We start from the raw sequence: 16,178 nt of genomic DNA on the forward strand, positions 1-16,178 counted from the left end.
AGCTGGCGACTGTTGCCCTGGCCAACCTCCGGTCCTTCGGGAGTCTCACTGCTTAAACAGCGAAGATTGTATCTACTAATTGAGCCGCTGGGACGCTCACCTCCTGCTCACCTCCGTATTCACTGTAATACCGCTACTTCACTGACACGACTATCACCTGGCTGTTATCCAGAGCCGAGGGACCTCACCATCTGGCATTGTCTGTATCAGCGCCGCATTGAGACGGCTGTCATCTGGCGCAACATACACAGGTGAAAAACATCGTTTACGTCTTTCACCTTACAGTGTCCCGGCTGCTGATAATTCGCTATGAGGTATTTGGTATACTCTGGAGTAGGCTGGTAGCTGGCATCACCTCACGCTGACAGTATATACCTGGCTTTATACATTAACCATTCCTGTTACCTACGGCTCCAGTTCTACATTCCCACGGCTGTTGCTGTGTTTACAGAGACACAGCCGCATATGTTGGAGGAGGCTGAATGTTGATATTTTTATTATAAGTGTGTTCCAATCAGCTGTGATTATATACAGCGTTGAGTTATTGATAAGGTACCTTCAGGAGAAAGAATTCCTATTACAATTTTGATATACCTCCTATATTGAATTCTACACGAGACTTTCTTTAGAAGGTTGGATATACCTTATCTGGTCATTTATGTTTTACGAGACTTTTCTCAATATTAAGGATCTCCAGGGTCACAAGTATCATTACTATCAGTGTTTCTATATTGTTACACTCCAATATAGATTGGTTAATTATACCCACTTGTGTCATTTGTGTGTTTACATTTATTGTTCTTCTAATACTGAGAGTCTGATCAACTCTCTTGTATGTATTTTATTGTGTGTATATATGAATTCTTTGAATTGGCATTTAGCCTTATTACAATAAAATGTTGTTTTTTATTCCATTGTATGTTTTGAACTGATGTCCCGGCATAGACTCTAGAGCGCAGTTTTTTCCTTTGCTCTATCCCATTTAATAAGGTTGACATAACCTTATCTGACTGCTGAACTATTGTCTGATTCCTCTATTCTATTGGCGCTGGTTTTTATCTTAACTTCTGAAAATCAATACATTTTTTGCAGAATGTGTTAAAGAAACCACGGATACTGCCAAGTCTGAGAGATGCACTTTTTGAAAAGTTATTTCATAATTTTAAAATAATATTGAACATTTTTTTTTTTTAAAGTTTATTTGGCCAATCCTCTTTTGTAATGGTTTATTTATTAAAGCAGCATATGTACTGTGCTGCAGAAGAAACTACAACTTCCAGCAATCCCGGTTGCCTAAAGGCCCCCATACATCACCAATTGATTGCAGCAATCGTGCAATTTGCAATCGATTGTGTATAAAAATCTTTCCCTATTTCAATCAATTGTGGCAATTCTGCAATCTGCAATCGACTGAAAAAGGGAAAGATTTTTATACACAATCGATTGCAAATTGCACGATTGCTGCAATCAATTGCTGATTCATGGGGGCCTTAACTCATTGGTTCTCAATTGTACATTGGCCTATTTCCAAGCTTGTTATGTCATACTGCCTATTACATTCAGTTATATCACATTGTTAAGTTTCTATTTAGTATGCAAGATTTCTGGAGAACAATGGGTTTTTAGTAATACATGAAGTTGTTTATTGCTGATAAACTGTATTTTACACAATTTTGTTTGTATTAGGTCAATTTCAAATTTATCTGTACACACATCATACCCCTCATCCAATCAGAGTATGTGCAACACGTTATTCATAGGACAAAGCATTACAGACATGCTGAAACAGACGGACAGTATACAGACATGCTGAAACCCAGTATTGCTTTATTGTTAAAGATTATGGAGTTTGCACAAAAAAATAATTCTTTAAAACACAAACATGCTGCATAAAAGATAATATGACTAGAAAATACAGGGGCTAAAATAAACCGATCTTCAGAGATCCTTCTCTGCATGCAGCGATCAAGCCTGCCTCCAGGAGTTCTACCATCGCTTTCTTCACCTACATTAAACATAGAGCACATGTTACAGTATATGCATATGTGTAAAACAAAATAAAATGGAATGTTACAGAGACATAGGGCTAGATTTAGAAAACGGTGACTTTTGCAAGCTGACGCTTCTTGTCAGGTTTGACCTGGAAATTTAAAGAGGCAATAATGTTAATGGTGAAGTGAGGCATGTTTTCCACTTAATATTAGTGCCGCTTTAAATTTCCAGGTCAAACCCACCAAGAAGCAGCGGCTTTGCTTTGTAAATCTAGCCCTCAGACATTGCTGTATATGAAGGTGAAATTTCATACCGAGTAGTTGGATTCTTTTATATGGACATTTAAAACTTGTAAACTTTAGAACCTAGGACATTTTTACATTTGAGAATGATATCTGTGATGTCTCCATATTGCTGGTTACTGGTATATTAATTGTGAGTTCTCGCCATATTAATCTATCTGCGGCTTTTTGTTCCATGGAAAGGGCTGTATGTGTGTCTTAAGTACATGTTTGTGGGCTGCATCCCATTAAAATAAACTATACCACGTATAGCCAACAGATGCTGTAAGGTATTTAGAAGCAGAGAAAAAGCTAGTAGTGGGGTACTATTAAATAAGCAATGCTAAACCAAGGTACAAACAAAATTATTTTTGTGCACTATACGATATGCCTCAAAAAAAGCTACTTTATATAGAGCATAGGACAAATGTAACTAAACGGGTGCTATATTATGTAGGCTGGATAAGTACAGAGTATATCTACATACCTTGGGGCACATACAATTAGCCAGGAGGTTCCGCCATGTGTGGCTATACACATTTCTTATTATTTTGGCTGGAAAACCTTGCTAATAATTTGCTTGCACCTCTGTGGGATGCAAACGAAAATATGCAAGTTCTTCCTGCCCTAATACCCGGCAGGGTGTATCAGCGAGATACTAGGAGTATGAAAAATGAAGAGAAGCATTACTCATCAACAGTAATCTTTACCTCTGGAATATTCACCATCCTCCGCTGCTTCACATCCCTCCAGTTCCAATCCCAAATCAGATACTTCAAAGATCGCAAGCTGAGTCCATCTATCAGCAGAGGAAGAGCCAGATGTCAGCAAACAATGAGTATGGTGTGTAATCTATGAACTCTGCCACAAACATACGAAGAATCACACTTATTGATATTTTCTTCCTTAATATAGAACCTAAGTTACAATCACAAATGAAAGATGGGTTTGTAGAAATAGCACGTGAAATACGAGGAATTTATATTGCTTTGGGCATCATTGGTGTCGCCATCTATGTATAACGTTGGCTAACGTGGTTGAATGAATGTTGACATTGTGAGGGAGATCAGTTAGGTGTGAATTTAACGGTTTTCACCATGGTGGTGATGTTTCTCACACTTCGCGCACCATTTCCGATGTTCCACTGTGACTTTTTCTCGCAATTCAATTTTATTTGCGACACCACACCTATCATGTGTGAAGCCTTGAACAGGATTAGACATTATGTAGGGCCTGCAAAAAATACCATCATAAATAATTGCTTGCGAGTCGCGCCTATAGCATGATGCCATAAAACAGCCCTACATACATGTACTGTACTCAAAAAAACCAACACAGGCCTGTTGTAAGTTACTTCTCATAAACTCAAGGTCCACTTCCACCTCCTTCACCTGTGCAGTTCTGTATTGTGCCTCTTGCATCTTATTTCACACAATTAAACTAATGCAGAGAGGGTGGCTGGCAAGCTTTAGCCTGGGGGGAAAATGCAATTAAGTGGCCCTGGTTATCTACCAGTGCATAGCAACGGCAAAATGGACGTGGCAAAAAAACCGCAGGCATGGTTTCTCTAATGGGGATGCGGTTTAATTGTTTGATGAAATTTATGAAAAGGAACTACAGGTTGAGTCTCCCATATCCAAAATGCTTGGGGCCAAGGGTATTTTGGATATCAGAATATTCCGTATTTTGGAATAATTGCATGCCATAATGAGATATCTCGGGAATGAGACCCAAATCCTACCACAGAATGCATTTATGTTCTATATACACCTTATACACACAGCCTGCAGGTCATTTTATACAATATCTTCAATAATTTTGAGGCTCAAACAAAGTTTGTGTACATACATGAAATTCATCTTTCATATACACCTTATACACACAGCCTGAAGGTAATTTTATACTTTATTTTTAATAATTTTGTGTTTTAAAGTTTGTGTACATTGAACCATCAAAAAGCAAAAGGTTTCACTATCTCAGTCAAGCTAAAAAAAAACCAAAAACCGTATTTTGGAATATCTGTATATGGGAGACTCAACCTGTATAATCAAAGACATCCACCTTCCAGCCTTGTTGGACAATCAGAGACTATTCTAGTGACATACTAGTAAATATAGGAAGCAATATACAATAACAACTTCACAGCACCTCCCCCAGCCCCTTCAATGTCCACCTCACAGCACCACCCATCAATGTCCACCTCACAGCACCCCCCTTCAATGTCCACCTCACAGCACCCCCTTCAATGTCCACCTCACAGCACCCCCCTTCAATGTCCACCTCACAGCACAACCCATCAATGTCCACCTCACAGCACCTGCCCATCAATGTCCACCTCACAGCACCTGCCCATCAATGTCCACCTCACAGCACCCCCCATCAATGCCCACCTCACAGCACCACCCCATCAATGTCCAGCTCACAGCACCCCCCCATCAATGCCCACCTCACAGCACCATCCCTTCAATGTCCATCTCACAGCACCATCCCGTCAATACCCACCTCACAGCACCATCCCTTCAATGCCCACCTTACAGCACCCCCCCTTCAATGCCCACCTCACAGCACCATCCCTTCAATGTCCACCTTACAGCACCCCCCCTTCAATGCCCACCTCGCAGCACCCCCCCTTCAATGCCCACCTCGCAGCACAATCCCTTCAATGTCCACCTTGCAGCACCATCCATTCAATACTCACCTCGCAGCACCATCCCTTCAATGCCCACCTTACAACACCCTCCCTTCAATGTCCACCTTACAGCACCATCCCTTCAATGCCCACCTTACAGCACCATCCCGTCAATGTCCACCTCACAGCACCATCCCGTCAATGTCCACCTCACAGCACCATCCCTTCAATGTCCACCTCACAGCACCATCCCTTCAATGTCCACCTCACAGCACACCCCATCAATGTCCAACTCACAGCACCACCCCATCAATGTCCACCTCACAGCACCATCCCTTCAATGTCCACCTCACAGCTCCATCCCTTCAATGCCCACCTCACAGCACCATCCCGTCAATGTCCACCTTACAGCACCATCCCTTCAATGCCCACCTCACAGCACCATCCCGTCAATGTCCACCTCACAGCACCATCCCTTCAATGTCCATCTCACAACACCCCCCCCCCCCCATCACACATTATCTATGGTCTCACAAAGCCTGGCTGCCTGCACCTACCTCATGCATAAATATCATTCTGTCCACATTTTCTGCTGCTGGTGGATAGAATGAACATTACTCACAGTGCACAAAGGCAGAACCACAGTAATGCTGGGTATACACTACGTAATATATCAATATATTTTAGAATGTAAGCTCTTATGAGCAGGGCCCTCTACCCTCTTGTGCTTCTCCCTACTTTAGTTTCATCTACTTCTTACTCACCACTAGGGCACCTAACACTTGGCTGCTTATGCTCTGTTGTTTATCTGGGTGTTATGGTCACTAATGTAGCAATAAATATAATCCATGTCCTGGTCCTGTATTGTATTGTTCTGTAAGTTGCTTGTCTACAACTTGTTTATGTACTATGTAAGGCGCTGCGGAACATTTGTGGCGCCATATAAATAAATGATAATAATAATATATCGTTAAGTGTGGCAGCATGTGTGTGCACACAATATATCTGTGAATGAGGACATTAACAGATATAGTGTGTTGGCTGTGCAGCACGGAAGATGTGATATATCTTGCAAATATATCGTGCACAACTGCTGGTGTGTACGGACGGCCCACCGACCGACCTGTTACACTAGCAGCAGGAATCGCCGACACGGACATCACAACTGGGCAGGCAATTTTATGATGTCTGTGCAGCCAATTGTGAAGTGTGGCTGAGCAATGGACCCACAGACCGAGCAGACAATTTTGGTAAGCAGTGTTGCAGCCATCGTCTTTTGTAAAGGTGTAAAGAGACCTACACCGCCGGCTTCTCAGATCCGATGCTTGTGTCTGAAAAGTCAGCACTGGATGAACATCCGAAAAACATCGGTCATACCATCGGACATTTGAGCAACTCTATGGTTGCTCAGAAAGCCCTTCACAAGATGCGCGGGCTGCGACATGCCACCAAAATGGTCACAACACACCTGTGTTTTTGTCGCCACTCCCCCGTTAGCTCTCCCAGAAGGTCGCTGTCTGTCAATCACCCTGCGTCCTAATCCACACTGCGACTGCCATCACAGGACCATCGTGGCACATGCACAATGCAGCTCAGACACATGTGCAGTAGAACAAACATCGTCCAGTTGCGGCTGTATATAAACTGTACATTTGATTAATCTAATCTCATGTGACAAATTTTGGGCCAGATGTACTAAGCGCTGAAAAGTGATAGAGTGGAGAGTGATAAACGACCAGCCACTCAGCTCCTAACTGTCATGTCACAGGCTATGTTTAAAAAATGACAGGAGCGGATTGGTTGGTAGCTTATCACTCTCCATTTTATCCCTTTCCAGAGCTTAGTACATTTGGGCCATGTGACAAACAGCACACAACATGAAGAGACCATGGGACAAAGGACCTCATTCAGACCCAGTCACAAGCGCCGCACGCTTGCAACCAGGTCGATGTTTTGGTCATGCGCACGTGCAGCGGTCGCACAGCGCGTGCGCAAGCCCCGGTGCGAGAAACTCTCTCGCTCCGGAGCTCACTACAAAAGGGCCGGCTGTCGATGTTGATCCACAGCTCGGCCCGTTTTGTAGGCGGGGCAGGGGGTGGTTACACAAACGGAGGAGTTACCGTTTTGTGGGCGGCTGCACTGACATCAGTGATGTCAGCGGGGAGCTTTCTGCTCGATCAGAGCAGGAAGCTCCCTGGGGTTTGCGGTTCGCGAGACCCCACCTCGCAAGCCCCGATGGTCTTGACCATCGCGACCATCAACCTGGTCGGTCGCTAAGCTGTGGGTGGCGACCAGGAGGCTGCACTAGAACAAGCAAGCGGCCGCCCTCATTCAGAGCGAGCGGTCGCTTCTTGCGACCGCCTCTGAATGGGGGCCAAAGTGACAAACAGCACACAACATGAAGAGACCATGTGAAAAAGTGAATCATCCATGGTGATTCCACATCAAGAAAGAAGGTAATGTGAGCCATGTGCTGATGAACAAGTGCACCTCACTACTGATCATCAAGGAGTGCCAGAGCCTCTATACACAATAAGGAACAGTTTGGTCTGGAGAACTCAGGTTTGTGGTAACACCATGCCAGGGAGAAAATACAGCTACAACAATATCAATTGCTGAAAACTATTATAAAACCATTTAGACTATCTTTTTGGTACAAGCAACATCATATACATACAGTTACCACTTGTACGCTCTTAAATATTACATTAGGTGCATGTTCTTTATCATCATTATATATATATATATATATATATATATATATACACATACATACATAGACATGGGTAAGTAGAGGATTACGAGCGCCACCTGAGTCTAGTTATACCTCTGTTGTACAATAATAACGTAGTAGCTAAAAGAGATTTTGAAGTTCATTACCCCAAGGGTTATGGGTGTCAGCTGAATCAAGAGATTTAAAGCAGTGGTGATCTGCAATTTGCATAAGATTAGTGAACAGTGGACTTGGTAACCAGCGCAAAAACAGTGCTTCAAATCAATATAATATAAGAATAACCTAATGTTCAATAGGTATGCCAAAGTAGCGGGGTAGGGGGGAGGTGAGTTAGGTTTAGGGGTTAGGCACTAGGGGGAGGGTTAGGCACTAAGGGAGAGGGATAGGTTTAGGGTGCGGGGAGAGGGAGGTTAGGTTCAGGCACCAGGAAGGGAGAGTTAGGGTAGGGAGAGGAGGAGGATTAGCATACAGACCAGGGGCATCTTAAGAGAGGAGGGGGCCCATGTGCATTCCCCGTGCCGGGCCCCCTCCTCTCTCCCCGGCTGGCTGGCCACCGCACAGTCAGTAGACTCTGGGCACTAGAGTGTGCCCAGAGTCTACTGCGCATGGACAGAACGCCAGAAAAATGGCGGCGGCGGCCATTTTCCAGTGTTTGTGCCGCACTGACACCCGACGCGGGACCACGGACAGGTGAGTTTTAGATAATATGGGTGCAGGGTGTGCAGCGCGGGACCCCTCTGGACCCGGGTCAGTGCCAGATTAAGGTCTATATGGGCCTGGAGCTGAAATGTATGCAAGGCCTACAGTGTGCTCCCGCAGAGGATGTGACTGGTGATGTTGAGGGTGTATACTGTATACGAGTATTATATATAAATACTAGGTTATTGGACCCAGCCAGTGACGTGCGGTGAGGTAAATGGTAACACTGGTTAGTATCAGAGCCAGATTTACAGACAGATATATGAAGCTGAAGGTTAATGTGGGCATTATACAGAGGTGCAGCAGTATATAATGCTAGAAATTTGAAGAATCTTCATCAGGGATGTGCCGAAAAGGTAGACAGGGGAGGCAGTGCCTCACCAACCATACACTTTTTACTCCAGAGTTTTGACTATAAAAAGGATTAGAATAATACAAAGAAGATATTTATAATAATAATATCATTTTTATAGTCAAAAGAGAGACAGACAAGGCAAATAAATTCATTTGTATTAGTTTGAGGTAAATGTGCTTAGCATGTGATAACATTGAATGTACATATAGAAGTTTAAGGGCGTATTTATCAACTAAACACCAATTGCAATAATTACAGCAAGCTGAATTTATTTGATCAACCTGCTGATCGCCCGTACACATGCTGCAGGGACCTGGCGGTGAGTGACAACTCAACTGGGCAGGCAAATTTAAATGCCCACCCAGTTGTGACACCAGGCCTGACACATTGGGCGGACGATTGGTAAGTGTATGCACTTACCAACTGTCAAATAGGTCGTCGGATCAGACGCTTCTGGAGCAGTGGTGTAGTCAGGGCGGCAGATGACTGGAGAGAGTTGCGGAGCGGAAGGTGGAAGGATATGCAGTGTGTCTTTTCTCACATATAGGACGTCGGACACTTCTGGAGCAGTGGTGTAGTCAGGACAGCAGATGACTGGAGAGAGTTGCGGAGCGGAAGGTGGCAGGACATATGCAATGTGTCTTTTCTCACATATAGGACGTCGGACACTTCTGGAGCAGTGGTGTAGTCAGGGTGGCAGATGACTGGAGAGAGTTGCAGAGCGGAAGGTGGAAGGACATATGCAATGTGTCTTTTCTCACATATAGGACGTCGGACACTTCTGGAGCAGTGGTGTAGTCAGGGTGGCAGATGACTGGAGAGAGTTGCAGAGCGGAAGGTGGAAGGATATGCAATGTGTCTTTTCTCACATATAGGACGTTGGACACTTTTGGAGCAGTGGTGTAGTCAGGACGGCAGATGACTGGAGAGGGTTGCGGAGCGGAAGGTGGCATGACATATGCAATGTGTCTTTTCTCACATATAGGACGTCGGACACTTATGGAGCAGTGGTGTAGTCAGGGTGGCAGATGACTGGAGAGAGTTGCAGAGCGGAAGGATATGCAGTGTGTCTTTTCTCACATATAGGACGTCGGACACTTCTGGAGCAGTGGTGTAGTCAGGACGGCAGATGACTGGAGAGGGTTGCGGAGCGGAAGGTGGCAGGACATATGCAATGTGTCTTTTCTCACATATAGGATGTCGGACACTTATGGAGCAGTGGTGTAGTCAGGACGGCAGATGACTGGAGAGAGTTGCGGAGCGGAAGGTGGAAGGATATGCAGTGTGTCTTTTCTCACATATAGGACGTCGGACACTTCTGGAGCAGTGGTGTAGTCAGGACGGCAGATGACTGGAGAGGGTTGCGGAGCGGAAGGTGGCAGGACATATGCAATGTGTCTTTTCTCACATATAGGACGTCGGACACTTCTGGAGCAGTGGTGTAGTCAGGACGGCAGATGACTGGAGAGGGTTGCGGAGCGGAAGGTGGAAGGATATGCAGTGTGTCTTTTCTCACATATAGGACGTCGGACACTTATGGAGCAGTGGTGTAGTCAGGACGGCAGATGACTGGAGAGAGTTGCGGAGCGGAAGGTGGAAGGATATGCAGTGTGTCTTTTCTCACATATAGGACGTCGGACACTTCTGGAGCAGTGGTGTAGTCAGGGTGGCAGACGACCGGAGGGAGCCACAGAGCGTAGGAAGGCAGGATCTGCATTATGTCTTTTTCCACATGTAGGACGTCGGACTATCCTCACTGCATCGAACAGTGGCATAGTGAGGATAGCAGACGACTGGAAATGGGACAATCTAGTATAGCTTTTATTTACTGGGCAAATTTATTTTCAGTAGATACCCACTTGTTACTATAAGAATGAAAACTTATTTAGGGTTAGGCTGAGGGAAAGATGGGTTAGGGGGAGGGTTAGGGAGTATACTTAGGTAGTTGTGTCAGTATTCTGACTTACGGGATGCCACTGTCGGTATTATGACTGCTGGAATCCCAACCACCGGGATCCCATGCCCAACCTTACACAGCAGCTGCTGATCTTTGGTAAGTATTGAACCCCTCCCTGTACCTATTAGTACACCTCTTAATGCCCAGAGGGAAGGGTGATCCTAAAGCCATGGTTCCCCAGAGGTTTCCCCCACAGGGGTTTTTTCCTCTCCTGAGTGCTGAAGGATGAGGTTTCCCTAGTATGAGGCTTTTATGCCATGATGTTCACCCATCAGTCACTTATCAATGACATGCAGGAACGGGGACTCTGATTGGAGCTCGTCCCTGTGATGTGTAAGAAGTAAAATGATTTCTACTACGAACTCTTTACATCTGGGTTCAGACCCCGGCTGCGCTACTGCACATGCTCAATCATCAGACTATGGGCGGAATTCAGTTAGTTTTGCGTTTGTGATAAAGTTCAGCCTGGCGGACTTTTTGCCTACATCTCGTGTTTTGGATGCGGAAACTTATCGTGCGCGGCCCCACTAATCACCGTATTCAATTCCAAACCACGTGAAAACGGCAAGCCGCGAAGTCACAACAGGCGGAAAGTGGTGTCAGAATCGGGGGAAATCAGTCTCTACCCCCCAAAAAGATGCAGTAATATTGGGGAACAATGTAGATGTGCCCGATTAGCCTTAATAAAACCTTTTGGGGTACTTAAGTTGTTTCAATAGCTTCTAATTAGCGTCTTTGCACAAGTGGTGAAGAATGGCATTAAGCTGTATTTTTTGGAGAAGATAAGTAGTCCTGTCACATTTGGGGTACCTGAAAATGGGTGCTAGCTTATTTTAATGTCTCTAAAGTGAAGTTTTAGTAGAAGTGAATTTCCTCCCTCATAAAAGCACATGCAATCCCAAAAACACTTTGCCTCTTCTTAGAACACCCCCAGAACCTTATTTAGCTAGTTTGCGAACTTGTCCCCCCACTTTGTGCCTTTTCGCCCCCAAAATGTAGTTTTTTGGGGTGTTTTACATTTTTTCCCCGCGAATAACGACTTTTCGCATCTAATTGAATACGGCCCTATGTATGTGAGAGTGGTCAGTAACAGAGGGATCCCCTCCTGGGAAGTTTTGCATCGTGTAACCCATAGGCTACAATGGATAACACCATTTATAAATGTCATCAGCTGCTGAGGCCAAACTCGGCAATGGGTTGTATTTCGGTGCTTGGTAAATTTATTCAAACCTATGTTGGCTGCTTTGTGATAATATCTGTTGCAGTCCCCAGTACATACATTCAGGGGCTGCCGAATGTTTGCAGGTAGGCCCCAAAAATGACTTTTCAGGGAAAACGTACGAATATTTGTTGTTTAATATTCTGCATAATAATTTTTTTTATATTTTAACATAATAAAAAATGTTTTATGTATTATTTTTGACAGAGACTCCATTCCTTACTGACTGCTACGTTCACAGGGTCCACAAATGATTACTGATATGACGGTTCCTGTCCTGTCCTGCTGGTGCTCCTGACCTGCTGTATAGCAGCTAGACACATTTTATATACAGCAGACTGAGAGGGAGATAATGTGGAGTTGTCGTCCAAAGCCTCCAATCAACTTCTGTTATTTATGTACAGTAGCACAATATTCAAAATGACAGAAGCTGATTAGTTGCCCAAAGCAACCACACAATCTGATCTGTCTCCAAGGCTTGATACATCTCCCTGACAGTGCTCTGTCCCCCTTTCATTTAATTAGCAAGTTAAACTTATTAATGAGATTTGTCTTGTTAAATATCGTTAGAAACTTACAGTATAAAATAATAATAATTTTGTTTATATAGCGCTGTTCCCCAAGAAGTCTCAAGGTGCTTAAAAATGGGGTTCCAACTAGAGATGTGCGCTTCAGTTCTCCAGAAATCCGAATCCACCTGAATTTCATGAATCGGGATAGATCTGCGTTTCTAATCTCCTGGGGAGATCCATCTAAATCTGAATTGCAGTTCTGATATTCTAGTTGTTTGGAATTCAGATTTTAAAATCCAAAATTTCAGGTTTTGGATTTCAAACATTACATGATTTTAGCAGTTTTCAAAAAATTTTAATAATGGTTTTTTAAATTTTTTTAATAATTAAAAAAAAAAAAAATCCAGATCCAAAACCAAAATTCTCGAGGGTGGTTTTGCAAAACCAAAACACTAAAATTAATCCAGATCCAAAACCAAAATATGGGAGTCAGCGCACATCTCGAGTTCCAACTTCAGATAACTTTGCTTTATCATTCAAGCTTTTTCTATGCCAGACAGGTTAGGATTGAGAACTTAAAGCAGGAGTCTTCAACCCTTTACACAGTGTGGGCCACATTAAAAAATTAAACGAAGCCCGAGGGCCACTAAGCTATACGCCACACAGTAGCACAATCTTGATTCACCCAATTCACATTACACCACATAGTCATGTCCCTTATTCATGTATGACACACAGTGAGTGCCCCTTTTACACAATGCCCACAGCAGTAGTGCCCCTTACACATAATGCCCACAGCAGTAGTGCCCCTAATGCAATGCCCACTGTGGTGGTGCACCGTATGCAATGCTCCTTATGCAGTGCCCCCTGTATTGGTAGTGCCCCTTATGTAGTGCCCCCAGCAGTGGTGCCCCTTATGCCGTGCCCTCAGTAGTTATAGTGCCCCATGTGCCGTGCCCCAAGTAGTGGTAGTGCCCCTTATGCCGTGCCCTCAGTAGTTGTAGTGCCCGATGTGCCATGCCCCAAGTAGTGGTAGTGCCCCATATGCCGTGCCCACAGTAGTGGTAGTGCAGTGCCCCTTATGCAGTGCTCACAGTGGTAATGCCTCTTATGTAGTGCCACCAGTAGTGGTAGTACCCCTTATTCAGTGCTCCCAATAGTGCTGCCCCTTATGTAGAGCCCACAGTGGTAATGCCCCTTATGCAGTGTACCCAGTAGTGGTAGTGCCTCTTATGTAGTGCTCCCAGGAGTAGTGCCCCCTATGCAATGCCCACATTAGTGGTGCCCCAGTATTAATACCCCCAGTAGTAATACCCTCAGTACTAGTGCCCTTAATAGAAATGCCCCCTAGTAGTAGTGCCCCACAATAGTAATACCCCCTAGTATTAGTGCCTCTAATAGTAATGCCCACTAGTAGTAGTGCCCCCAATAGTAATGCCCCTAGTACTAGTTCCCATAATAGAAATGCCCCCTAGTAGTAGTGCCCATAATAGAAATTCCCCCTAGTAGTAGTGCCCCCAATAGTAATGTCCCTAGTACTAGTTCCCATAACAGAAATGCCCCCTAGTAGTAGTGCCCATAATAGAAACTCCCCCTAGTAGTAGTGCCCCCAGTAGTGAAGCCGTTTACAAAAAAAAATACTACTACTTATCTCAAACCCCACTCCTGCGTCTGCTGCCTCCGGTCCACCTGGCTGCTCTTCTGTCAGATGTCATGACGTCTCTCCCATAGTGCACTGCACACACTGCGGGAGCCAGAAGCCGGAGCTCAGGAGTGAGCTCCAGCGGGTGGTGCGGTGCAGGTAGGGAGCCTGGTGCCCGCTGGTAACAAAATCTCAGTGGCGCCCGGCAAATAGAGCCTGTTGGCTGGCTACGGGGAACAGCTCCCCCCGGTCGGCGGGCCACCCGACAGAGCTCTGCGGGGCCATGGGTTGAAGACTCCTGACTTAAAGTGTCCTTGGAAAATATGAAAAGGCCTCATGTAGGTTAGAATAAATCAACTATAAGCGGGGTACAACAGAAAAGTATGCGGAGTTAGCAATTTATTAGCTTTAGCCACAATGGTAGCAAACAAGAACAATGCAACAAGGTAGGCGGAGTCACAGCACATGCAGGAGGATCTTATAAAGATGAACATAGGAAGTCCGCCATCAAATGATTATGGGTTTCCACCATTGAATCTTTCAATGCGATGGTAACTAAACATTATATCAAAATAATTTGATGGGTAAAACCATTGTGATGATGTGCGCTCTTAATGTTAAACAACTGAATTCAGCTGTTTAACATCGAATGGCCATTATTTCCACACCATTCGATGGCGGCTGCCATTGGAAAGCCACAATGGAATGGATAGTGCCCTCTTCCTGATGACTTCTCTCTGTTGCCTTTCCTCCTATTTATCTCTTTGCTTGTGCCCCTTTGAAGAGGAGGCGGCATTGAGACGAGGAGAGGGAACAGAGCTTAGGGACCAAGGAGTCAGAACAGATAAATAGGAGGTGGGGCAAAAGAGGTTACGGAGCAGAGAAGGTCAGCCTCATCCTACGTCCCGTACGGGGCCAACCCTAGGGCGCACACTGCAGCCAGGCATGGATTTGGCTGCTGGCAGGGAGGAAGGCCGAGAATGCTGCCTGGCTGCTCCCATTGTGTTATAGCACAGAGCGACCAGGGTGCATCCTCTGCCTGCCTCCTGCAGCCAGCTAATCATATGCAGAGCGCGGCTACAGGGTGGAGGGGGGGATGGAGTGGGGCCAGCCTGCCCCTGCTAATGCACATTATCATCCCTCCGGCTCCCAATATTTCTTTTTATGCTAAACGTCGCTAAGACAACTAACTCAACAGTGTACGTCTATGCAGCACCTCCCAACCTCCCGCAAATTGAGACGAACATAATAATCGATGGACATTCCTCTAGAATGGGTGGTCCCATGCATTATGAGGTTTATGTTTATTGTCCTTCCCCGACACAAAAATTAATATTTAAACCTATTATGCAGAAAGTCTGCAATTATCACAGCACCCTCATCAGCAGAAGGTATGTGTGTACACTGTGCTGAGCTACAGACAGTAATTGCAGACCTAGAGATATGAGAACAGCTGATGTATTATATAAACGTATCTGCAGAAAGCACTAAGCTGCAATGATAAATATATTACACATATATTTTAAAGGCAATTAAATACATCTAAGATTATCTTTGAAAAGCTATGTATATCCATACTGCCCGAGTCACAAGCATCTCGCAATGTATTGTGAGGTTATAGAGTGATTCAGGTGGAAGAAACCATCTCCTTTTTGTTTTTTGATCTTGCGTTAAGCATTGCGTTCATCATTTTATTAAACTGCCTGCGATTTTGTTAGTTTTTCTTTTCTGCAGCAAATCTAACTTTTAGCGGCAGCTATCTAGCTGGTTACCTTGTCGCCTCTAACATGCTTAAAACATTGAAAAAAATGTAATTTAAAACAGACACATATCGGATACACAGTGTTTATGATAGTTCATGTAAGGGACGAGAAGAGCACTGTTTTAGTTACTACACACACATACACATATGATCCCCTATTTGTAACTGTAGTAACATGTAATAGAGTCTATTATCAGCACCTGGCACTTTCCATCGCTCACCAAGTCCCCAGTGCTGCGTTCTCTGCACTCACACACCCAGCCCAGGCTTATTAAAATAAAGGTTAGCTGAGATTCCAAGTGGTCTCACCACAAGAATGTATATGAATCATTCCATTTCAGTGGTTAGAAAATCAATTTATTTAATAGACATGTAAATCAGTGGGCTCTAATGAGG

At 44.5% G+C, this 16,178-nt stretch overlaps 1 protein-coding gene across 1 annotated transcript in view; it reads right to left on the minus strand.

Moving 5' to 3' along the window:
• Nucleotides 1–1,810: 1,810 nt before the first annotated feature.
• The window catches only part of CMSS1 (cms1 ribosomal small subunit homolog), a 394,493-nt gene continuing 380,125 nt past the window's right edge, over nucleotides 1,811–16,178 (minus strand). Inside the window, exons 9-10 of the mRNA XM_088481063.1 lie at nucleotides 2,984–3,072; nucleotides 1,811–2,005 (exon numbers count right to left, since the gene is read on the minus strand). Coding sequence (XP_088337189.1) covers nucleotides 1,922–2,005; nucleotides 2,984–3,072 — 173 coding nt within the window. The 3' untranslated portion in view covers nucleotides 1,811–1,921. The remainder of the gene's footprint in view (nucleotides 2,006–2,983; nucleotides 3,073–16,178) is intronic.

Source organism: Taudactylus pleione, unplaced genomic scaffold (genome assembly GCF_031769625.1).
Source record: "Taudactylus pleione unplaced genomic scaffold, aTauple2 ptg000262l, whole genome shotgun sequence".
Taxonomy (NCBI): domain Eukaryota; kingdom Metazoa; phylum Chordata; class Amphibia; order Anura; family Myobatrachidae; genus Taudactylus; species Taudactylus pleione.